Source organism: Mya arenaria, chromosome 11, assembly GCF_026914265.1.
Source record: "Mya arenaria isolate MELC-2E11 chromosome 11, ASM2691426v1".
Lineage (NCBI taxonomy): Eukaryota > Metazoa > Mollusca > Bivalvia > Myida > Myidae > Mya > Mya arenaria.
In genome coordinates, this window is record NC_069132.1 from 68157237 (window position 1) to 68184193 (window position 26957).

The 26957-nt window shown below is 35.0% G+C and overlaps 1 protein-coding gene across 1 annotated transcript; it reads left to right on the forward strand.

Annotated features, from left to right (window-relative positions):
* The first annotated feature begins 53 nt into the window (after nt 1-53).
* LOC128208859 (mitogen-activated protein kinase kinase kinase 11-like) lies at nt 54-24965 on the forward strand. The gene is made up of 8 exons (XM_052912517.1): nt 54-1092; nt 5687-5867; nt 7713-7861; nt 8871-9046; nt 10242-10491; nt 11214-11339; nt 11817-11996; nt 14711-24965. The coding sequence occupies exons 1-8, from the start codon at nt 390-392 to the stop codon at nt 15886-15888; spliced, it is 2943 nt and encodes a 980-aa protein (XP_052768477.1). The 5' UTR covers nt 54-389; the 3' UTR covers nt 15889-24965.
* The last annotated feature ends 1992 nt before the right edge of the window (nt 24966-26957 follow it).

The window sequence follows — 26957 nt, forward strand, 5'->3', positions numbered from 1 at the left end:
GGGAACTAAACAAAAAGTATCTTGCAGTTGATTGGTTAAGGTCAAAGTACAACAAACATGGCGGCCAAAATTCTTGTGAGACGAACAAAAGGAAGAAAGATGGAAATCCTAGCCTTCTTTCCTTGTTTATTTAATAAGAGTCTCGTGTAACAATACCGTAAAATAAGCATATACGAAGGAAATTTTTGTTTAGTACTAAGTTCGTGCCAAATGGCGCCAGTATTTCATTTAAAAAGTCCAATTTTAACAGACCTGTCAAGAACAATTTCAGAATCGATGAATATTTCAACAATTTCCAAAGTGTTACTTACTTTGCGACAAATAATGTTGTAAACTATGTTATAGAATGTATTGTTGAATGCTACCTTTGGCCTTGATAGCTTGTTCAAATGCCGTGTGCATTAAGAATTGACATGTCAGTGGCATCTAGTTCCCTTGTTTATGCCCGACCGTCTCTGCAAAAGAAAAAGAGTGATGGTCCATTCTACACTGCCATCTTTGACTATGAAGCCACACGAGATGATGAGCTCACCTTGCGTCGTGGTGGGCAAGTGGAAGTCCTGTCAACAGATGCCAAGATCTCTGGAGATATTGGCTGGTGGACTGGCAGTGTGGGAGATAAAGTTGGGATCTTTCCCAGTAACTTTGTTACAAAAGAACAAGATGTCATACGCAAAATACCTCTCGAAATTGACTATAAAGAGCTCAAGTTAAATGATGTTATTGGTGTAGGTGGATTTGGGAAAGTGTTTCATGCAACTTGGAGAGGTGAAGTAGTGGCAGTGAAAATTGCAAATCAAGATCCAGATGGTCCAGGTGCAACAGTGACAAATGTTAGTCAGGAAGCCAAACTGTTCTGGCTGTTGGACCATCCAAATATTGTCTCATTAAGAGGAGTATGCCTTCAAGAACCAAACTTGTGTCTTGTAATGGAGTATGCAGCTGGTGGATCATTAAGCAGGGTTTTAAATGGACGTCAAATCCATCCAAGCATTTTAGTGGACTGGGCATTACAAATAGCAAGAGGAATGCGATACTTGCATGAGGAGGCACCTATTCCACTTATTCACAGGGATTTAAAATCAAATAACAGTATGTATAGACTCATTGCAGATCTTTATATATTTTAGCCAGTCTAAAAATAATATAAAATCCATATATGCTTAAGAACTCAGTCCATCATGGTTATTTGTATCACAAAATGCTTAAGAACTCAGTCCATCATGGTTATTTGTATCACAAATGCACGTCTAAAGCTTTTCTTGGTCTATGAAGATATCATCTATAATGGTAGATAGATAGATATCTTTTATTCCTCCAGGTTGGAGAGCAAAACATATATACATATACAGAAGGTTAATTACAACAGTGTGTATATGGTTTATTGCAATATTATTGCAATATACAAATGACATAATACAAAAGTGATAATTGTACTGTCAACATACAATGACATTAATAGCTTGTATATATATATATATATATATATATATATATATATATATATATATAGTTTGTAAAGAAATTTTAGCGGTACTAATTCAAATTCAAACTAATATATAACATACTGCAATATCGTAATAAGCCACAGTTCTATATTACAGCCAGTGGCAAGGTTGTTTTAAACGAACATCGAAAATTAAGACATTTAAGCTCAGGCTAATAAGTATGATCTTGGCACAGCGTTAACTTAGTAATCTGCACAATGCAGTTGCCAGGTTCAAATGGCGAAGACTTTTACTGTTGTTGTCAGTAGAAATTTTCAAAATGAACTGACACTGTTCGTTGCTATTGATGTTTAATATTTGTAAGAACAGCAGATCTGATTAAAGGCTTAAAAGGGCAGAGGAAAAACAATAACAGCAATTTACTGTACATGTAGTTATGATAATCGATTGAAATTATTATTCAAACAAAATTAATCTTAGCATAGATTCTTATCAAGTTTTCGCGGAGGAATGCGGCGTTTGTATTTCTTCTGTGGACTTATAACCCTCTAAGGGCCTGCAATACACACTGCTGGCACCGACATTTCATAAACTCATAGATAGCACTAGATGGAAAGTGGGTCTATCTTGTTGAGTGTACTGTTGTATGGCTTGTTGAAAAGCACCCAACAATCGCTAGAGAGACAACTCTGCACATGATGTTTACAGTTTACAAAGTTTTCCCGGTGATATTTTGTTTATGTTATGATTTAAATAGTCTCTACATCGATTGAGAACACAGTGATATGTCTTGGTGAAACTAACTGCCTTCTGAAGGAAAAAGTATCTATTTTTCCAAAAAATTAAAATATTTTTCCAATTTGGATACTACAGTATCTTCAAATGAATAAGAAAGCAATATATTTCTTGTAATACAACAAACAAGAGCTCTAACCCTGTATTGTGTATGCATTTTAAAGTCGATACATGTTACGATGTATATTTGCCATTGTTTTGGCTATTTTGGAACGAGTTTGATGCTGAGCTTGAAAAAAAATAAAAAAAAAATTATTCTTTTCAGAATACATACATTTTAAAGCTTTCTTGAAATACCCAAATCAAAAGTATAAATAATTTAATGTACATGTAGGGCAAAGCATATACAAACATTTTGGGATTCCTACATACAAATGCGTATGTTTAATCTAGTACTGTGAAAGGGGAATTTGCCAGGAAAACAGAATTTTGAAATTGCACAGAATATTCCTATGGAAGAGTGGGTGGGCAGTTGTATTAGTAAACTGTGGTAATGTCAGTGCTCCAGCCAGGATTTGAAAAGGGCAGGGTGCTAGGTTAAAAAGGGCACTTTCGATGAGCCTTGATCAGGCACTTGCAAGGGCCAATGTTGAATTCTTATTGTGTATTTGTTGTAATTACTTTCAATCCTAATAGTTAATTATGAATACCTTATCTGTTTTCTTTAATTTAGTGTCAAAACTATTTATATTTATTATTTTCATACATATTTCTGAAAATTGACTCTGTCAAACAAAAGGGCACAGCAGGGTGTAGTAAAGGGCAGCAGGGTGCTTGAAAAGGGCAGCGGGGTGCCCCACCCTGCTATTTAGGCCTAGCTGGAGCACTGGTAATGTGTAGACAATCGCAATGACATTAGTAAATAGTAATAGTAGCTATTTTTGTCTGATTTTAATTAATTTTCTTTTGTTGGTATTCAGGTAAACCCAAAGGGGATTGTGGCCACATAATTGTTTCTTTTTAAACTTTTAAAAAAAATGTATATAAAACATACAAAAGTAACATATTTGGCAGTTGAAACCTAATATTACTTCAATCAAACACAATTCCTAACCTTTGCTTTACAATTCACTATCAGGGCATAGAGTAATGGAATAGTGCTGCACCCTATCCTTTTTTTGGTACATGTAGCATCCTTCTGCCCTCATGGAGACCAGCATGTTTACCCTCCTGCCTTCATAGAATTTATTGCTTAAGATAATAAAAAAATCTTTAGTTTTGCTTGAAATCTAAAATATTATTACAAATTCATACAAATGCCAAAATTGAAAAACCATTAGTCATTTTATAAATAGATCATTCAGTAGAAAATACTAGATTCATATACTCCAGAGGTATGGAACACAGTTACCATGAATTTTCTTCACATACTGACTGTCTTATAATAGAGAGATATCGGATTGCAGTTTCATAAATACAGACAGTTATTAAATACCAGTAATCAATATTTATAGTCTGCAATAACATAGAACATATTTCTATCATGATAATGCATCTGTCTGGAATTTTGAATATGAAAATATAGCATATTTTTCAAGATCTGGGCTGGTAGTCAATATTGGTCTTAATTTGATTTAAGAACGATGTAGCTTCATTCATCGAAATTTGACTTTTGGATGAACAAGCCCAAATTCTTAAACTTTTGCTTGGCATCAAAATTTTGAACAAGCCCTGCTATATAAAATTCAGAATTTGAGCAAGCCAGGAAGACAATTGTGTTCATTTTGACCACTGTAGCTAATTGGTTAATTGTTATTAATAACTTACATGTAATGCACCAGTCAATTGTAACCACGGCCACCCCAGGTTCGGGGAATGGCGGGGACTTTGACTTTCGGTCCAGCCAACCCCGGGTAAAATCTCCGCCCTGCGGGGACGAACTGATGGTCAAATCCCCGCCAAATGCCCCTGCACCCCAGGGAGCCTAGGTAAGGCCCATTCCCCGCTATATTTTGCGCGAAGACAAAACCACCGCATTCACCCGGCACTGCGGGGCCACCTGGAATTTAAAACACGCCCCATTTCCCCGGCTATCCCCGGTATACCCCCGGACCTGGGGGAGCCGTGGTTACTATTGACTGGTGTAGAACAATAAAGTGAATGAAGTCAATGATGTATGATCTTAAGATAAACTTAAGTTGTATAACGAATACCAGCCCAGACATACAGTTCTAACCAGGTTTTCAAAAGGTCAGGGTGCTGCAGAATAATGACAGATGCTAAGGGAGAAAAGGGAACATTGTAATGGGCTGTCAAGAACTTGAACTTAATGTAGGGTTTAGCCAGGTTTTCTAAACAACAGGGTTCTGCAGAAAAGAGGACAGGGTGTTTAAGGGAGAAAAGGGCACATGATGTCTGGCAGTGAAGAATTTGAACTTGATGAATTTCATAAAAATGATCGAAATTGTGCTTACCAGGTAATTAAGATAAAAGAGGTTTCAGCTGCAAACTATGTCAAGTTTGTATGAATTTGTAATAATATTTTAAATTTAAATCAAAACAGAAGATTTTTTTATTGTCTTTAAGCATTTAGTTCTTTGAAGGCAGGAGGGTATACCATGAGGACAGAAGGGTGCTAGCAAAAGTGGACAGGGTGCTGCCATGCAGCAGCCTTCCATAACTCTATAACTAAAACCCTAATAAATTCAATTGTACAGAAAGTGAAAGGAATTGTGCTAAAACGAATTAATATAAGGTTTCAACTGCCCAGTATGTAACTTTTGTATGTATTAATAATCTTAATGGAAGCCCTGAAAAATAATATACATATGACATTTTTTCTTTATTTCCACAGATATGAGAATTGAACCAATCACAATTATATAATACATGTATGTGCATCAATACAAACAAGTCATGACTTGAGAAGCTACTGTATATACAAAACTGGATAAATGCCACTTATCTGTTATAAAGATGTATATGGTAGTGAAAGCAATTACATGGTAAAATAGAATATTAAGGATTTTAATGGATAATTTAACTAGGAAGAAGAGAGATGATTTACTTTTAAATTTAGACTTTCATACAGATTGTTTTTTTTGCTGGGACATTTGCATAAAATATACATGTACTAGGAAGTACCTTAAAATGAATATAAATAATTATGGAAATAATTTCAACAGGGGTCTAGGACAAAATTGTGTGTATTAACCCTGCCTTGGGCATGAAGCTCTCATAATAAAAAAAGACCCAGTGGTCGAAATGAGCACAAGCCCGCAAGCCCTGCACTGGTAAAATGTCTACCGGGCTACAAATGTAGCTCAAATTCTAAATTTTATATAGCAGGGCTTGTTAACAAATTTGGTGCCAAACAATAGTATAAGAATTTGAGCTTGTTCATCAAAAAGTCTTATTTTTAAGATTGATGATCCCCGCTGTTTGTTAGAACTCCTGTTTGTAATAAAACTAATTAAAAACAATCGATCGCTTCTGTTATTCAGTTCTGATGAGAGAGGAGATTGTTAACGAAGACCTAACCAACAAGACGATGATGATAACAGATTTTGGCCTGGCTCGAGAGATGTACTGCACTACACGAATGAGCGCTGCTGGTACCTATGCCTGGATGGCCCCAGAAGTTATCAAGAACAACACATACTCCAAGCACAGCGATGTGTGGAGGTACTCAGTGATTTCTTTAGCTGCTTAGAAGGACTCCACACATTAAAGAGTCTGAAATTCATACTTTTTTTCCCAGACTCCTAGATTTTGAGTCTTGGGACATAAATAAAATTCCTGGTTTTGCATCTTGAATAAATGGAATTCTAAAAAAAAATTCTGAGCTTATGTTTTTAGTGCTAATTATTTATTTTAATTTAAGTATTTCTTCTCTCTGTGTGATAATGCATTTTTCTTAAACCTTAATTTTTTATTGTGTCACAAACTCCTGAATTTATGTCAGTAGTATGTTGGACTGCTGTGCAAATACAATGAGTGTGTTTGTTTGATGCTTCTGTTATCCATTGACATGTTACAGTATACTGGTATGGTGTGTTTCAGTTTTCAACTACAAACAACCCAGTGGTTAACTTGTGGCTTGTTGAATGTTTCATTTACAAACTACACTTTGTTAAATTTGTAGTTTGTTACCTGTTGTAGTTATAAACAACACTGTGGTCAACTTGTGTTTGTTACCTGTTGTAGTTATAAACAACACTGTGGTCAACTTGTGTTTGTTACCTGTTGTAGTTATAAACAACACTGTGGTCAACTTGTGTTTGTTACCTGTTGTAGTTATAAACAACACTGTGGTCAACTTGTGTTTGTTACCTGTTGTAGTTATAAACAACACTGTGGTCAACTTGTGTTTGTTACCTGTTCTAGTTACCAACAACACTGTGGTCAACTTGTGTTTCTACCTGTTCTAGTTACCAACAACACTGTGGTCAACTTGTGTTTGTTATCTGTTCTAGTTACCAACAAAACCGTGGTCAACTTGTGTTTGCTACCTGTTCTAGTTATAAACAACACTGTGGTCAACTTGTGGTTTGTTACCTGTTCTAGTTATAAACAACACTGTGGTCAACCTGTGGTTTGTTACCTGTTGTAGTTATAAACAACACTGTGGTCATCTAGTGGTATGTTACCTGTTCTAGTTACAAACAACCATGTGGTCAACTTGTGGTTTGTTACCTAGTGTTGTTACAAACAACACTGTGGTCAACTTGTGGTTTGTTACCTGTTCTAGTTATAAACAACACTGTGGTCAACTTGTGGTTTGTTACCTTTTCTAGTTATAAACAACACTGTGGTCAACCTGTGGTTTGTTACCTGTTGTAGTTATAAACAACACTGTGGTCATCTAGTGGTATGTTACCTGTTCTAGTTACAAACAACCATGTGGTCAAGGTGTGGTTTGTTACCTGTTCCAGTTATGAACAACACTGTGGTCAAGGTGTGGTTTGTTTCATGTTCCAGTTATAAACAACACTGTGGTCAAGGTGTGCTTTGTTTCATGTTCCAGTTATAAACAACACTGTGGTCAAGGTGTGCTTTGTTTCATGTTCCAGTTATAAACAACACTGTGGTCAAGGTGTGGTTTGTTTCATGTTCCTGTTATAAACAACACTGTGGTCAAGGTGTACTTTGCTTCATGTTCCAGTTATAAACAACACTGTGGTCAAGGTGTGCTTTGTTTCATGTTCCAGTTATAAACAACACTGTGGTCAAGGTGTGCTTTGTTTCATGTTCCAGTTATAAACAACACTGTGGTCAAGGTGTGCTTTGTTTCATGTTCCAGTTATAAACGACATTGTGGTCATCTCTGTGGTCATTATGTGTTTTGTTTGGGTTCCTGTTGCAAACAACACTGTGGTCATCTCTGTGGTCATTATGTGTTTTGTTTCATGTTCCAGTCACTAACGACATTGTAGTCATCTCTGTTGTCAATATTTGATTTGTTCAGTTATATACAAACAATACTAAGTTTAACACTGTGGTCAACTTGTTGTTTGTTTCCTGTTTCAGTTACGGTGTGGTACTCTGGGAGTTACTGACAGGAGAGACACCATACAAGGGGATAGATCAACTCGGTGTAGCGTATGGGGTGGCAGTCAACAAGTTAACGCTGCCTATCCCTTCTACATGTCCCCCCATCCTCGCCAAGATTATGTCAGGTACATGTACACTAATGCTGCCTAAAATATTGAAATACAGTAAAACTGTGTTCGCTCGAGGGTGCTGGGGACCAAGCTGAAACCTTGAGTGATATGATGTTTCGGACGACCAAAGTTTCCATTTCAGTCTGTTTTGAAATGTCTTACAATATATTTGCAAAGTCGTTAGTTTACTTCAGCACCGATTATGTATAGAGCTGTGGAAATTACTCATATATATAGTTATGTTCAAAATCTGTCATATACTAAATGTGAAAAAGTAAAAGAAAACCCAATAAATGAATAAATATCAAAAGTTAATTTTTACAAATACAAACACATTTTGTAAACAAAAAACATAAGAATATGATTAACTTTTCACAATTATCTTCTCTAATGTGGGAAATAGGGATTATACATATCGTCACCTTAGTGCAATAATGCAATAACTGCATATAGAAATAGAAGTAGATATTGAGTTCTTGCACTCAGATGACGATATGTAGCATCATGTCATGATTATATTGTTTTTAAGGAATATTACTGTTGTGTAAGGTAAAATGAAGTTTTTAGAAAGGCTTATACTTTTAACATATAATGAAATAGTTTCAGACTTATCATATAAGTGTATAAACCATTTTATGGACCACATACAGTAATATTCTCCTCAACTTTGTGTGAATATCACGAAGAAAAATGTTGTTTTTTTGGTTTCCCCACCCACCCTTTTTTTGGCCCTTACTCTTGATGTTTTAACCTATATTTTGAGGTCACAGAAAAAAATCTAAAATATGAGGAAAAAGAATTGCTACTAAATTTTTTACTAAATTTAAATATTATTTCAAACTACCTACCCTAATTTTTTTGGTCATAGGAAAGAATATAATTATTTTAGACCTTATGGTCCATAAAATAAGATTTAAACCTTATCAGTCAATAACTGTATAATATAATGAATTTGTCTATAAAAGGTCAAGGATTTCAAACTCTTGTTCAATTAATTAATTTCATATTACTCGGATATTGGCAGAATGTTGGCAGCAAGAGCCCCACTTCCGGCCGACGTTCACAGGCGTGATGGAGATGTTGGAGGAAGTCTGTTCATCTGCGTTTGTCTCCACGCCCCATGACTCATTCCACACGCTGCAAGAAGACTGGCGCGCAGAAATTGAGGAAATGTTTGATGAGCTTCGCAGTCGGGAAAAGGTATTCAAAGGGCCGATTGTTCAAAACTTTGTTAAAAATGACCCGGGCTACGAAGAAATCCGTAGCTAGACTGGTGATAAAATCATCCCGCTTACAGTTGCTGGGACCAATAACAATCCAACTCCCAGACAGTTGTCATATCATTCCTTACTTTTAACCATATAAGGTACTCAAGATGCATTTTTTTGGTTAACTGGTGGGCTATGGAAATTTGGATTGGGCTACAGAAATCTCAAAGTCTGTAGCCCCATTGGCTACTAGGTCAAAAAGGTTAAATTCGCACACTGAATATAAACATGTAGCAGAAATAGTTGTCTCACATGTTGTAAAAAATACAACAAATCACAAGTTTATTCATTAAACTTCCAAAGCAGTAAAAGGTTTGAATGTTAACAGTGATGACATGAATGACTGGCCCAATATTGAGCTGGATTTATATTTACAGTCTTCAGACTCGACACACTTTGACCAGCCCAACTGCGTTCATACCCTGATAATGACATCAATCCCGCAATTCATTTCTTAATAACACTTTGAAACTTAGTTAGTCCTCAAGAAAATCAATTACAGCTTGGAGAATGTAGATATTAGTTTCCACTTATTCAGAATCATCTGATACTAAATTTCCTGAACATAATGATTTACATGTACAACCATACATTATCTATCCTCTGGCTACTGTCAAGGCATGTATAATAATTACATTTATTTCACCATTATTGAACAATTTTAAGAGGAATCTGTAGGCATGTATTACATGTTATATTTAATGTTGATAATCAGGTCTTTATCATTAGAGTTGGTTTTATTTTAAATATCTTTAAGAGAATATGTTATTCATGATCAAAACTACACTGTAGTACATATTTAGCAGATAAAATCCAATTTGTACATATATAATGTTCAAAGTTCCTCCCAGCCTTATACAATGTGTTGTTTTCTACTTGACCACCCTGTCCCTCTTCTGCAGCAGCCTGCAGTTAATTGTATACAACTGAATCTTTGGTTTGGTCAAAGTTAGCCTAAGTGTTTACTGATTGGTCCTTTTTTATCTGGTAACAACAATCGACCAATCAAATTTAAACAATTTGAACAATTGGCTGCCATTCTTTTTATAAAACTTGGCTAAAACGCTATACAATTACTGTATTGTTGGGAGTATGTTTTTTTTAATCTTCACCCTTTTCCAACATAGGAGTTACGTAGTAGAGAGGAAGAACTTACAAAGGCTGCTCTGCAACATAAACACCAGGAAGAGTTCCTGAAGCGAAGAGAACAGGAGATTGCTGAACGGGAAATCGAACTTGTGGAACGCGAGCTCAACATCATGATCTTACAGCAAGTCATGCACAAACCTCTACCAAACAAGCGACGGGGAAAGTTTAAGAAAAGCCGCCTTCAGAAACTTGTTAAGTCTGGCAGCAAGTCAATAAGTGAACCTTCTGGTAAGGCCATAAATATAATTATTTGTTTCCACTTAGATCTCAAAAAAAAATAGGGTAGGTAGGTACCCGGTAGGTAGGAATATTTTTTTGGGGAAAAGTGGGATTCTGTAGCGAAGCAACCTATATCAGTGTATATTACTATTGTAGAAAATTTATACTCTTTGTTTCTGCTGACATCTCCAAAAGAAGATAGGGTTGGTAGGAAGACATCACTTTCTCATTTTGAGGGACTGGGATTCTGTACCAGACGACATATGTTAGGGTATTTTATATTGTAGAAAATTTTAAATTTAGAATGGTTGAATTTTAGCATATTTACTCAAACAAATGCACATCTTTTTTAAAAAATCAGCACCTTGGCAAAATATGCCTAAATAGAAAATAATCAATTCAAAAGTTATCCATTGAAAATGTATGTTATGGTAGAATTTATATGCCATAAGTTACAGCTTATTATATATTAATCATAATTTATTATAACTGAAGTCCAACTTCATTATTAAAACATTTATTTTAACAATGATTCGGCCATCTTGACCTTCATCAGGTTCTATGCAATACAGGAAATGATGTCATGAACAGGAAATGATGTCATCATATTTTTTTACGAATATTGCTGTTAATGCTAGTATTTCAAACTATTTCCATGAAACATTTTTCATGCAGCAATGTTTCTAAATCAATGCACGTACCTTATTTTGAAACATTTATGTGTATTACAGACTTTCGTCACAACATCACGGTGCAGAAGGAGGTACAGACGTCACCATACCGGGACCGTATCTCCAGCCCCGAGAGTCCGGCACCCCAGTCCCCAAACCACCCACCCAGGCTGCGAGCCATAGCTTGTAAGTGTCCTGTTTGTGAAATAATAGTATATTGCCTAAATGTTGAACAAAAAATAACATTTTCCAAAGGGCAGTTCATAGGAGTGGCACTGTCAATCCATCTATCAAACTTGACTGACATGTATGGCAGTATATGAAGGTTTGTCACGTATAGCTTATATGCTCTTGCTTCAAAGCTCGGGTCAAATATAGATGTCAGTTGGTTATCACTCAGACAAGGCCAAATTGGGGGCATTTGTCATGTTTCTGTGAAAGCTATGTTTTCTAAGCTTAGGTGTGAACATTGCTCCAGTTCCGAACCATGTTAAGTTAGATGAAATCTTAGACATAGAAGGAAGTGTCCAATCCATGGTTTATATAACTATTACTGCGTTCCAGAAAAAAGAAAAAGCCCAACTGAATGCGCAAGTTGAAGCAATGTGTTCATCAAGCATATTTTTGTTGTCAAATATTTTATAGCGTAAGTTTATTCAATAGATCCTGCTGATGGGATAAAGGGAAAGACGTGGGGTCCGAGCTCCGTACAGAAGGACCGACGTCAGCGTACATCTGTGATCATGTCGGACGGGCGGTGGTCGAAGAGCGCCCCCAGCTTGGAGAAGAACCTCAAACACCTGGGCGGACCACATTCCAACTTCAGTGCACTCCAGGAGATGTGTATGTTCAGGCTTGGTTAAAGTGATGCTCGTATAGGGGCTTCCATTAAAGGAAGTTTGGATGTATAGTACTCCCTAGAAATGGGCTGAAACTTCCAAAATTTATTCCTTGGAAATACAAAAACTTACATAATTTTGAAGAAAACTTACAAAGTTAAAAGCTTGGAAGTTCAAAATATCAAAACCTGGTGTCTATATTACTTTTATGGTCACAATTTCAATTAGTCTTGAAGTAAAATGAATTATAATTATGTAAATCTGTGAAGTTATAGTTGCAACGTTTTTAAACTTTTAATACTTGGAAAATATTGGAAAAAAATATTGTATTCAGGAGACTTAAACTTCCAAATTTCAGTGAAAAACTTCCAATATTGATGGACAGGAAGTTCATACTTCATGTTTCAAATTCTTAATGGAAGCCCTGCTCGTATTTAAAATCAATACATACACATGTATAACAAAATAACATAAATTTTGAGTGATAAACCTTTAACTACTTACTAAAGAATGCATTTATGGAAATTTTCAATTACTTATAACAAGATTGTAACTGTGTATTTAATACTTGAAAATGCACAAAAATAAATGACTGTTAGGTCCAAAAAAGATTTACAGTGATTAAAACTATCGTCTTATGGTAAAAATACCTTGTTTTCTGCACCTCTCTTTCAAACTACCGGTAATCATGGTATCCTTCATAAGAACCATTGTTTTCGATATCTATTCATCCTTTTCGGTAGATTAAAACAATTGTATCAATTGTGGTACACCTTATTTGGGAGTAAGATCGCATCTTAAATAATAATGCACCATTTAGTAAACAGTTTGTTTGGCTTTACCCACCCAAATGGTTAGGTGTGGGTAGGTACGGTAGGTTTTTTTTTTCTTTTCTTTTGTTCTTGCCTAACTGTTTAAAGGGACAAAAAGGTTTGACTCACTTGACTTCATTGATCAAAATCAGTAATTTTATTTGGTGCAATTTACTGCCTTCTAAAGGCTGTTTCCCTTTGCGAAAGAAAAAAAGTCCATTTATATTTTTCCCCAATTTGATAAATGCAGATTATGTTGACGAATAAAAAAGCAATGAATTTCTTGAAAAATTAATAAACTCTTTAAAGACTAACTCTTTCACAGCATAATGTATTCATAAAAAGGTGAAAACATGTATATTTGCCATTATATTTGCTAATTATATATATAGTAATGGTAGGCGCAATTCCGTGCGGGTGTGTGCGTGCGTGCGTCCGTCCGTCCATCCCACATTCATTTCTTTGCATCTCCTCTTACATTTCTCATGCGATTTCTACCAAACTTTCACAGATTGATGATCATAAAGTGAAGCAGCCCATATTGTCGGGCTTTTGCAATTTGTCCATTTTTGAAAGAGTTATAGCCCTTTGTTAAGTTTTCATTTAAAATTGGTTTCTTCGCAACTCCTTTTACGTTTTTCATGCGATTTCTACCAAACCTCTTACAGTTTGATGATCATAAAGTGATGCAGCGCATATTTTCGGGCTTTCCTGATTTGAACATTTTTGAAAGAGTAATTGCCCTTTGCTTATTTTACATTTAAAATTGGTTTCTTCGCAACTCCTCTTACGTCTTTCATGTGATTTCTTCCAAACTTTCACAGATTGATGATCATAATGTGAAGCAGCGCATATTGTCGGGCTTTCCTGATTTGACCATTTTTGAAAGAGTTATTGCCCTTTGATTATTTTACATTTAAAATTGGTTTCTTCGCAACTCCTCTTACGTCTTTCATGCGATTTCTACCAAACTGTTACAGATTGATGATCATAAAGTGAAGCAGCGCATATTGTCATGCTTTCCGGATTTGACCATTTTTGAAAGAGTTATTGCCCTTTGCTTATTTTACATTTAAAATTGGTTTCTTCGCAACTCCTCTTACGTTTTCATGCAATTTCTACCAAACTTTCACAGATTGATGATCATAAAGTGAAGCAGCGCATATTGTCGGGCTTTCCTGATTTGACCATTTTTGAAAGAGTTATTGCCCTTTCTTCGCAACTCCTCTTACGTTTATGACTATATAGTGACACAGTGCATATTGTCAGGCTTTTGCAATTTGACCTTTTTTGAAAGAGTTATTGCCCTTTCTTAATTTTACGCATTTCTTATGTTCCTGAGAAATTACCCTTATCATTGATTGGCTTTCGTTACAAAAAATGTCCCCATGAGGGGGGGGGGGATATTGCTGTCTGTGACCGCTCTTTTTTGTTTTGATTTTGTATCTTTCCCAATCTCAATTTTTTTCCCAATCTGCAAGGCACAGGCAGTTAAAATATTTCGAAGAAAAATCACTGGAAATAAAAAAAGCATAAAATTTGTGTACATATAAGCAATATTTATCCTCTTAGATATATGCCAGAAGTGGTTATTCTACATATTTGAACAGATACAGGTACTAATTTTGACACTTCTGTAGAAATGGTGGCCTAGTACCTATTATTAAACTGAAAACCCCATTTATAAAGTGTAATATTTTTTATGTTTACACTAATCAGGCGTAGTAAAACTAGACAGTGGTTAAAGCTATTGGAATCATTTTTAGTTTTAGGTCTTTGGTTGACATGATAGTTAATGCTTTTTCAGGAATAAACATTGGAAAGAGGAAGGAAGGGTTGTAGAACTAATGGTTATAGAAAAATAGTTCATAGCTACCATAATCAACAGCAGACTTTTGTGTTACAGGGGATGAAGACGAATCATGGCCAACGGACCTGGCTGAGGGTCGGCGTTCTGCTCTCGGCCAGAGTAAAACCCTGCCAGCAGATACGGGTAACCTGCGACGCTCACTCTCAATAGGGCGTGTGGGCTCCAGTCTGTGTAACATGGCCAGTATACTGGCGGGCGTGGCAGTAGGCTACGACATTCGCCTCTCTAACACCTCTGGGATTCATCCAAATGTGCAAGGTGCTATTGACCCAACGTCACCAAAGTCGGACTCTTTTATTCTCAATCGCAGAGACGCATACAATTCTGCTGTGCGAGATTTATTTATAGAGCCAGATATAGATTATAGAAGCTGTTATTCTGTGACAGGCTCAGGGCATAATACTTTCCATGGTTACCAGACAAAATATAGACCAAGTATCCAGGATATTCCTGTGCAATTCATGGATAGTTCCATTTTGAATACATCCTCGGCTTCTTCTGGGGGTGATGCCAGTGACTCAGCCTCTACGTCACAGTCTACCGCAACTCTATTGCCACGTGCTTCTCCTTCCCATCGTCTGTCATTGGGTGAGAGCGATGATGGTACAATCACAAACTTGTCTCAGGACGGTCTGCTCTCAACGCACCAAGCTCTCAAACGCCAAACTTCTGAGAGCAGTTACAGCTCAGACACATCTCGGACAACGGTCAGATCTAATCGACATTCAGTGACTTTTGAAGATGAGTTTAATGTTAGCAATTTAGGTAACTTAGGCTCTCGAGAAGATAGATATAAATCTCCGTCTGATACCTCATCAAATGCAAGCCCTTTTCACGAAACGCCAGTAGCACCACCTAGGAGATCAAAACAAAATGGTGGGCCTAAATCAGCCGAACGACCAAAAACATTAGACCTTGCCAATGCCAAACCAGGAATATTAAAATCCACTTCCTCACACTCGTCTTCGAGGGAATCGTCACAGGATTCGCCACGGGCAATGTGGGTGACGCCGTCTGAATCGGCCGATCGCACACCGTATTGGTCAACGCGGTCTGGCATGTCACCGGGCAACACCCCACCGCACATTCTACACCAAAAGACCCTGCTTGATATTGACATGGAGGGGCAAACCTTGGACCCTACCCAACCCCTTCTTGTGTTACAAAACCAACCCAATGACTCTTCACAACATGAGTTCAACGAGAGATTGTGATACTCCTTTTATGACAGTTATTTCTACACATTTATTTATGTTCTTTCAGTTGAAGATGTTATATGATACATTTTCTAATTATGTTTTATCGCTGTTCTAAAAAAGATATTTCTCGTGTAAACAGATTTTCTTTCACATAATTTTACAAAGCTGTTTATCTTAACAAAAATGAAAATTTGTTTGATACAATTATTTCTGTGACAGCTTAGTACCTTTCTTTGTGAGACATACATGATTATATAACATTTTTATATTATTCTTAGGTTGGGGTTTTAGTATACAATGTATTAACAAATCCTTATAATGTTTTTATTAACTATTTTTGTTACATGATATAAACATTTTAAAAGTGTATGTTTTTCCAACCATTGATTTTTACATGTGAAACATTCCACCATGCACTCATGATGTACAATTTCCATCTGAACCAATATCACAAATTGTTAACTCGTCTGAATAAATGTCGAGGTATTGTCATAGCCAGGAGGTCTATTTCGTTATCGTCGTGCAAAAACTTTAACCTTTGGCGTAACTCAAAAACTGTTAAAAGTATTTGAATATAACTTGGTGCATACGTTGCTAGAAACAAAACTCTCATGCATACCAAGATCCATAACTCTGGGTTAAATAGTTTTTAAGTTATGCCCCTTGTTTGACTATAAGAACTACAAGAACAGGCGAGCATTAGCATTCCCTCTGTGGCTCTCTTGTTGTATTTTTTTCCCAAGCTTATCTTCTGACTTTGTGTGAGCTGTGATGTGATGAAGAATTTGAGAGATTATGACTTTGCAGCTATAAAATATTCTAGGGTTTTGGCTAGGCAAGGTGCTGCTTATGGTAATCAAATAATATATCTGTTTTGTTAAGAAAAGTTATTGTACGATTATAAATACATGCAAACTTTACATGATATTTGGCTGTTAAAAACCTAAAATAATTTTTAAATTTAAACCCATTTTCCGATATTTTCTGCCAAAGTTATGATATTTGAGTGCGCTACAAGGGGAAAAACTACTGAGATACTGTTATAGCCTTGTCGTCGGCGGAGAAGTGTCAACACTTCAACCTGGACAATATCTCAAAAACAGTTCAAGAAGTTCAAATGAAACTTGGTACACATGTTGCGAGTGACAATACACACATGAATAGCAAGGCTTAATTAATTGTTGAATTAGGCCTCTTTTATCAACCAAAAATTTGCAAAAACTTTGGATTTGCCATAACTCAAAAACTGTTTTTGACTTGCAAAATAAAATGCAACTTGGTACACATGTTGCCAGGGACAATATGCACTTGTATATCAAGACCAAGAACTTTGACTTTTTGAATAATTTTCCAGTAATGCTACTTATTTCAACAAAAAAAACAACAGACTTTTGTTTGGCTCTACTCTGCGACACTCAAGTTAACCGCAGCACCCTGTCCTTTTTAAAGCCTGGCTAAAACCCTAAGAGTATTATGCCTTATATAATTGCAACAGAGAAGCTATTACCTCATTTTTAAAGGCAATTATGATATGTCTTCAGGTAAAAAATCATGTATGTGCCAGTAAGGATTGAAATTTGTTCATTTTGACATCTTTGTATAAAATGAATTCCTTGACATTCAACTGAGAATTGCCGGCTATAGCTAAAATGATTTGATTATGTTCATTAGGTGTTTTTTTTTGTGCAGTTTTACGATATCAGCTGTCATCAAAATTGAGATATCATTTACAAACCTGATTCTATATGTTCATAGTTATAATTGAATTTTTAGCTCACCTGAGCGACTAGTGCTCAGGTTGAGCATTTCCCATTGTCCACTGTCCGGTGTCCGTCAGGCGTCAAGCATCTGGCGTCCGACAAAAATTGCTTCATACGACATTTCCTCCTAAACCTCATGGACAATTTTGATGAAACTTTACTGGAATGTTTTTTGGATGGTGCCCTTCAAAATTGCTAAAAATAATAAAATCAATGGCAAAACAAATAATTTGGACCATGTGTTCAGTTTTGAAAACAAATATCAATGTTGTGCTTTGACCACTACAACATTTGACAATACTTGATCATAGTTTAATCCCAAGTTTTATTATCATGAACCAATAAACTCATTCACTCTCAAAACCAGAGGTTTAAATCTTTCATTCAGGTGACCGATATTAGGGCCATCATGGCCCAGTTGTTCTTGAATAAGCCAGAATAAATAAAAAAAACAGCAACAACAGTTTTTAACAATCTTTGAATTGATTTGGGCTTTCAGGCTTGTGCTTATTTCTATCACTTTATCAGAAGTAGAGCTGCAATAAATTATAAAGCCAAACATTTTGGGTTAAATATCACTTAGGTTTATATGGCCATGTGAACTTGGTCAAATAAATCATTAACAGCCATTTTAGGTTGAACCTCATTGTTTTTTGTGGCCATGTGAAATTTGTCTGATAAATCATTAACCATCATTTTGGGTTAAACACCACTTTTGTTTATTATGGCCATGTGAAGTTGCTCGACAAACGTTTTAGGTGAAACAAAATTTATGTTTTATGGCCATGTGAAGTCAGAGGTTAAGCATGCATGTGTTATCAATGTGCCAAATGTGTTTAATGACAAAACAGAATACAATAAAGTGGTCTTATGAATATGTGACGTTGTCAGCGAAAAAAGTCCTGTGGAGGGATAAGTGACATTTTCATTGTTTGTGGAGTATTGTGGTTCATAATCAGACGATTGTAGCAATTTTAGAATATGTTTAAAAATAATCTCTAAATCAAATCTACAATATCTGTTTTAATCCAATTACTTTGATTTATCTTGTAAAGTTCTCTATAATATGTTGACCCACACAGGAATTATTTTTTCTAATGTCGTTACATAGGTATGCATTACATAGGATTTAAACTCAGAAATATGGAATTTATGTCATGGGCCTATTGTATAGACCTTTGTCAAAGTTAACCACATGATTAAGGATATTGTTTTTATGTTTTAATGGTGAAATATTTGATAATGTGCTTGCATATTTGAATATAAACAAGACATACAGCTTAAAAAGTTCTCTCAAATTTTGTTAAAAATATAACAGATCATTAAACTTGCAGATTTGAAAGTTACGAACAGTGACGTTAACAATGTTGTTAAATTTAACAAAGTTCTGAACAATCAGGCCAGTACCTTACAGTCTTCTTGCTGTTCATGTTATATATGTAAATTCAACCAAACAGTTTTTACCAGTTATAGACACTAGCGATCTATTTTTTACACCAATGTGTGGCATGTATCTTTATCAAGTATTTTGCTCAGGCCAAGAAAAAGATTCAGTTTGTTTCCTGTTTCATATCCCCCCAAAATAGGGTAGGCAGGTCTAAAAAAAAAATTTTTTTTTAGTATTTCTTTATTAGCCGATTTTTAGCTCTACTGGCCAAAGGCCAGAAGAGCTTATGCGATGGTCATGTGTACGTAGTATGTGCATCTGTGCGTCTGTGCGGTCTTTCGTCCGTGCATCTGTAAACAATTGCTTGTGAATTATGGGCCATGAAAGTTTTAAAGAAATGCTTTCTATTTTTAGCCAGGTCTGCATGAGTGAATTCTATTTTTAGCCAAGTTTACATGTGCATGTAAATTCAAGTCTAGAGTTAAGGGAGACAATTTGCAAGTCTAGGATTTTGAGCGACAATTTGCTTTTTGCTTCTGCAGTTGATTTTGTGAATTACTCTGCCTTGTTCTTGTTGAAAGCCCAAAGGCCATTTTTTAGCTTTAAGTTCTGTAGTTTGCGCATTCATCTTAACAAAATTGGTTGTGAATGTTTAAGTTATGCACCTGGGTGTCATTACTGGCCACACCCAGGGTTCACAGGTTTGGTAAACATAAATCTGGAAAGGTTTGAAAATCTTTTTGTGTGTTCGTGCATCCATCTCAGCATGATTGATTGTGAATGTTTGTTCAAATTGATCAATGTTGTCCTAGGATGCCCTTGACTTTGACCTTTTGACCAACTTTTTAACTTTTAAAACTACAGAAATTTTTACTATGAGTACAGTTTTGAAAGCATTTTTTTTTTGTCGGATGACTTTTACTTTGCACATGTTAAAATAGTTCATGCAACTAATCTGCTTGCAATACTTTCTGGGCTCAGATGTTGAATGTGCTACGCATTCAGGTAACCCAAACACAAAACATAAACTATATGTCTGTTGCCTTTTACCCATACATACATGCTCTGGATTGACATGACCACAAAAGCCATGCCAGTAGAGCATAGGCCCTTTTGGGCTACTTGTTTATTGATATTTTTCTGTTACCAAAAAAATACAGGTTTAATGTTTTAGAAAATTGATACACTCGCCAGTATTGTTCAAAGCCAAAACAATTCAAACTAATAAAAGATTAAAATCAGACTAATGAACAAATGTATTTTGTCTAGGCAATAATAATGTCTAGGATCGGGGCAAAAAAAATAGGAAAGGTCGGGAAACCGGAAACGAACAAATTTTTTCTACGCCTAAGAAAGAGGTTGCGAAACATTGTGTACTTGAACGTGTAACCAAACATTCTTGTACAAGTTGCTATTGAGTTTCAAACTGTGAAAAATTCTCTTTAAACTCGCTGATACTGGCATAGATGACTTTTCTATTGCTATTGTATGTGTCATTCTCCAAGTGTACAATGTACACATACCTGGATGACGTAGTGCATAAAAAAAGTAGTCCACACATACCCGTACAAGTAGTGTTTCGCAACCTCGCTTATGTTCAAAGGTCAGTTATTATGTACTTTGTATTCATTGGAAGAGTAATATATATCTGGACACAAAAGTTTGCTCCGTCTTCCAGTAATGTTGTGAGCTGTCGTTGTTTCTGTGTCCGTATCGTACGTGTCATCTTGTCTCAAGCTATGATATGCTTTGTGCACAGTCCCAAAGTCAAAGATGCAATAGTATTTTTCTACATTTCTGCATAAATTTTATTTCTACAGTATCTTTATTTAAGACAAGAAGGAGTTTTCCAATATTATGTAACTCAAGCCGGAAAAAAAAGAAATTTTTTTTTTTGACTGATTTTAAGCCCTTGAAATCTCGATTTGTCGGATTCTTTGCTGAGGAGAGATTTTACATCAAAACGCTAATTTTATACAAAGTACTATTTTATTGCTAGGAATCAACAACAGTCTAGTTCAAATTAATGAATAATTTTCCTCACAAAAAAGATAAAAGCAAAAAACATCCTGTTGGTCCATCATTAAACTTTGGAGATTTGGATTTTTAATACTAAAATTAATTATAACTGCTTGTAGTATAACAGCTATTTTAATAAATTAACTGTGTTTATAGGCATTGAAGTGCTTAGCTGGATTTTGTAAATAATATTAAGTCTGATTTAAGTTATTTGTTCTCTGTACTTGATATCATTTTTTCAGTCATATCAAAGTATATATCTGTTTGTTTGTTGGAAATCTATTTATATCTCTACATGTACATAGCACCACTAGGCATCTGCTATATTTAGATTATATATGCTTTTCGATGTTATTTCTGAGTTGTATGTAACAGAGTATTCTAATTATAGATGTTGTTTATATATACATGCACTTTATCTGATATCTGTTTCACTAATCAGTCAATTTTAATAATACTTGAGGATAGTTCTAAATCATCATTAGAAGGAAAAAAAATTCCCTATAAATTTAGACCATGTACCAGACAGAATTATTATGATTATATCCATTTGACTCAATGGCTTTATCTTTACAGTGAATGTCTTAAACGTAAAACAAGGTCAGCATTTTTTCTGTCCTTAAAACTAGGGCGATCTTGGCTGCAATGTTATCAAATTAGAATCTTAATTGTTTGTTGAAATCTCGAAGCGTAAAATTGCATAACTTTCATTTTTATACATTTTACAATGATACTTGGATCCAAAATAAAAAAAAATCTAAAAACATTCAAAAATATACTAAAGAAATTGTGCTCTGTCAAATGAATTACAAAACCATAGAAAATGTTGTTTTCACGTTACAGATTTATCCCGTTCAAAAACAAAATTATGCCCTGTTTTCTATGATGAAACTGACTGCTTTTAAGAACAGAAATATATTTCATATTTTATAATGCTTTAACCGTGTTTTGAGAAGAAAAAAACCCGCGGTATATAGCGCTGGCTTCCCCTGGTAAATTGCCCCAGTTTTGGGTACTCAAAGGATATAAGACCGTGCTTCATTCACAAGTTTTAACTTAAACTAAATCAAATAATAAAAAGAGAGCTCTAATTTGAACTCATGATAATGTGTTGTTTTTTTGCAAGCATGTGCTTCACATTTTACACGAACTTCGTTATTTTCAATGTCTGAGCCATTAAAACATGAACAAGTCCCATTAAAATGCCAATCTAATCATCTACTTCCTTAAAGCAGCCCTTTTGTATGTAATTCTATTTGTAGATTGTTCTGTGTTAAAACATATTGTTGTTGGTATCGGATAAAGTGATATATCTAGCTTTTAAGTGTAGATTTTGTTATGTTGCTGCTTTGTTATGTATACCCTACACAAATATTGTCTTTTTCATACATTCATATATCTCTTACTGTCCTTTCGTTTCAAATGATGAATGAATGTTTATTACCAATCGAGGTCAATATTTGCTATTTTCACAATATCTTGTTTTGGTAACACCGAGAAAACTTCTGAAAAAAATTGTTTCGTTTGTGGTGGACGGGCCTGGACGGATCGAGATTTCAAAATTTTATCAGCCCTGTTTTTTTTGGATGCTCTGTTTTATTGGTTTTTGGCAACACTTTAGAGTTCAGCCTCATGTCTTTGCCAATTTGATCGCTGGACATATTCACATTCAATCATTTAGAAGAGTTTCGACGAAACCGACTTTCGAAATACGGATTAAAGCAGCTCAATGGCTATTTAGTCATTATTTTGTTATATTAAGTGGGGTATTCAGAAGCTTGTGCAGTGTTGGCTGGTTAGAATAGTTTACGCTCAACACTAAGAAAGTTAGCTGCACGTGGCATGCCAACCAAAATGTTCAGAAAACCAAAAAAATACTTTGGTACCAAAATCTTTGGTTTATTTTTCTTGAAAATTACTTTTGATCTTTTCCATCACAATATCATAGGAACATTGGAGCCACAACCTTTTGTTATGAGTTAAAAATGCTCCAAAGAATCTTCTGATGTTGTTCCAATTTGTAATCTAGCTTCGTCAAGCTGATATTTTACAAAACCTTATATTTTGACCTCTAATTTTGACAGAGATTATAAAATACTTTTGATGCCTTATAAGTCAACTTTAAGTGCTGTCTTTGTACTTTAAAACCTTAGTAATGGTTATTGCTTTTTGCAGTTTTTTGCATTTCTAAACCATTAAAACGGCATTAGCCGAGGGCAGCAAAAACAGACAGTGACATAGTGATGGCGCGAAATTGTTCTTTACTAGTCAGGCATGCACAAACTACTGAATAATCATTTTAATACAACTAATTAATGACTTTGTTGAAACTTACAAATCATTTTTTGTTGGAAGCATTTTAAATGATTAAATCACAATCCATCTGGCAATTTCATTGGTCGAGATATGAGCATAAACGCTAAAAATATGGAGCAACAAATATCCATTAATAAAAAATGTTATGTCAAAAGCCCGTGATATGCCTACAATGCAAAACATAAAGAAAAATATTTTGGTTTATAGAAGACAAATTATTTTACCAATATTCAGATTTTAATTACATTATTCACATGCATTTATGAATATGATTGGTGAAAAAATCCAAACATACTTTGAATCGAAAGGACTGGAGGAGGATTTTTTTTATATTTGTTTGTTATATTGTTTTTATAGATTAAGTGTATATTTTGTTCATGTGTCCAAAGACTTTCAACTTGATGCCTTTTGTAAATTTTGCCAAAATGTTTACTTTTAGTTTATGACCCATCAAAAAGTGGTAATTAAAATGGAGCCTTTTGTAAGCACGTTTTGAAAGAAAATGGTATTGTAAAAAACATATCTTACTTCTACGCTGTTTTATTTACGACTAATTTAGGAATTTTTTAATTTGTAAGAAAAACATTTTTTGCATTTTTTAAGTTTACAGGGAAGATGCAGGGCTAATCCTGACCTCATGATTTCAGATTCCGGGCCGTATTTACTAATGTCCTGGGTCCGAGAATGAGACTCCGGCTCAGAAAGGCAAAATTTAATATTGTTGTAAAAATGGTATTATAGGCGCAAGGATGGTAAAACAGGATGTATGTGTTACAAATAATCTGTTCTACAATCAGACACACATCTTTCTACAATCAGACACACATCTTTCTACAATCAGACACACATCTTTCTACAATCAGACACACATCTTTCTACAATCAGACACACATCTTTTGTCAAAATTAGTTCTATTATAGATGTTTTGAAACATTTAAGAATAATCAGTTATCTGAGCCTGACTCTGAAACTCAGACACAAGACTTTAGTGTATACAGGCTCTGGGTGCAAAAAAGATATAATACCAGGCTTAGTTTACATAGTCTTTTTTGCTTGATTTTTTCATTGAAATAGTAATTAGTCCCTTGAATTGGATATAAATGGCTTTGAACACAATTTCAACCACTGGAGCAGATTATTATTTTTTTTAGCCTATACAGTCGATATAAAGAGTATACTGTCAAGGCTGGAAAAAATAATTTGTTTCTGCCCTGTGTGATTTCAATAGGGGTCGTAGCCCCTTATCCCTGTTTTGTGCATAAATCCCTTATACTCGAACTAAATTTTCAGGATTTTTAAAGATTGGGATTATCAGCCAGTTATCATCCGTGGATTTATGGCATTCTAGTTTTACATTTATCATTTTTTTGTATATCTTTAATGAAATCTTGAAAATGACCTTTTTGATATGATATTAATGATACCGTAATGAAATATAGTGATTTATCTTAATGATGGGTAACACTTACTAACAGATAGTTTCTATTATATAAGGATTTATTTTGTTAATGGCTTACTAATGCAACTCTGTATCCATTTTGTATCATCTTTGTCAAGCATCTATGTGAACAAAGTTTCTTAAGGCAGACCAAATTAAAGTCATGAATATGTGAGTGTTTTGGGTTGTTTTTATCCTTGTACCAGTTGTCTGACATCTTGCATCACAAAGATTCATTAAAGGGACTAGACACCAGATGATACAGTTGCAAGAAAAAAAGAAAATCGTCAAAATCTTACATTAAATTGATATCGTTGTGTACAACACATTAAATCTTGCTTACTGAAGTATCACATTGCTTAGGACACATGCATCTTCCACAGTTTATGCTCATTTACCAATTCGAAATTTACTAGGGTTGTCTACCATGTATATCCCAGTAATTTAACAATAGCATCAGTATATTTATCTGTACTCATAAACAGATTTGATTTAAACTTGGAAATAATTATGCGCTATTTCAAACAGGGATACTCAGATGGGACAGCAGCATGATTGTTGCTTTTATTCTTTTAACCATGTCAAGTGATGTATTATCGGCCTCATGCTAGCTCACATTGACAACTGAGGCTTGATTTGAGGAAATACTGTATTTGACGATTTGTGGACCATCTGGTGTCTAGCATTTTAAGCAATATCTCTAAAACCTTTTGACCAGTTTCTTTGAAGTTTGTCTGAAGCCTCAAAAGCATTATTTACTTTATATTATTTTTTCCATTTAAGAGAATAATCATTAATTGTTCCAAGCGCAATAAAGACAAATGTTTAAATAGCTGTTTTTAAAGAATATCATTTGGATGGTGTCATGGACATTCTATATGAAAATTGTTCCGGAAGTGAGCAGAATTTTAACATAAAATGGACAAAATTTATGTTATTGAAAATGATTGCAAATACAAATAAAGTTCAATGCAGTCTACATTGATAGTAGAAATATAGTGAATTTATAAAATGCTACATTTATATTTCTGGTATCCATGACAACGCAAATATGAGAACTTGACTTAGTTCAAAATCTTGGCAACAATTATGAAAAAGGTATCCCTTCTACAGTATGATTGGAGGACATTGTTGGACAATGTAGCTTGGGTATAAATCTGGAATTTTAATAAAATTTTTCGTGTTTTTAAAGGCCTGCCTGGTTCCCATTGGCTGCATTAAGGCTTGACCCAGCTTTGATACAATCATGACTTTATTTAAGAGTATTTAAATGCCATAAGTGACATGTGAGTGAGTTAGAAGTGTCATGGCAATTTCAAGTCACAACTAGATATCCAGCAGAGTTGTAAGAAACTGAGTGCAATATTCTAGCTTATTTCAAATACAGGCCTTGGTTATGTAATGTGCCCTGTATTAAGACATTTTCCTGGGTTTAAACTGGTACTGAGTACTATAGTTTTCCAGAACTGCCCTCTTATGACGAGCACCAAGCTAGGGAGAAGTGGTACCAATTTCGTCTTTCGGTATGATGCGGTCGGGGATTGAACCCAGGACCTTCTGAATCCGAAGCGGATAATCTACCACTAAGCTATCCGGGCGATTTAACTGTAATCTAGTAACCCAGTGACTTCTTAAGAAATGATGGTGTTACCAGATTCAAAAAAGAAAAACAATTGGACTTCCAGTACTTATGGTATGAAAGGCGAATGTCATGGGGACTATGTTCTTACTTCAGGCCGTGATGACATTACCTGGGGCCACCCATATGGTTAACGTGGGAAACTAGATTCGCTTATTTCAACACTTTTTCAAACACTTAGAGGGCTGGGACTGGTTGTGTTCTTCTTAGAGGCAAATGTCATGGGGACCAAGTTCTTACTTCAGGCCGTGATGACGTCACCTGGGGCCGCCCATACGGTATGAAATATGTTGATGTTTATAATAACTTATAACCTGTTATAATATTGTGCAATTCAAGTCATTATGACCAGAACACAAGCTAGGAAGGATAATTGTTTGTTTCAGTGTAAGATCGTAATATATTTCACACCAAAGCACCAAAAGATATATTTTGCGAATGGCAAAGCCACGAGTAAAATATTCACTTTTGGTGTTAACGAGGTGAAATACATTGTTATCTAACATTGAAACAAACAATGTTTAG

Bases quoted from the DNA above. Each gene is read 5' to 3' on its own strand.
- LOC128208859 (XM_052912517.1), top strand. From the start codon at position 390: ATGCCGTGTGCATTAAGAATTGACATGTCAGTGGCATCTAGTTCCCTT. The intron at 7,862-8,870 runs GTACATGTACAC...GGATATTGGCAG, and splicing joins CCTCGCCAAGATTATGTCAG to AATGTTGGCAGCAAGAGCCC. The intron at 11,340-11,816 runs GTAAGTGTCCTG...TTTATTCAATAG, and splicing joins CAGGCTGCGAGCCATAGCTT to ATCCTGCTGATGGGATAAAG.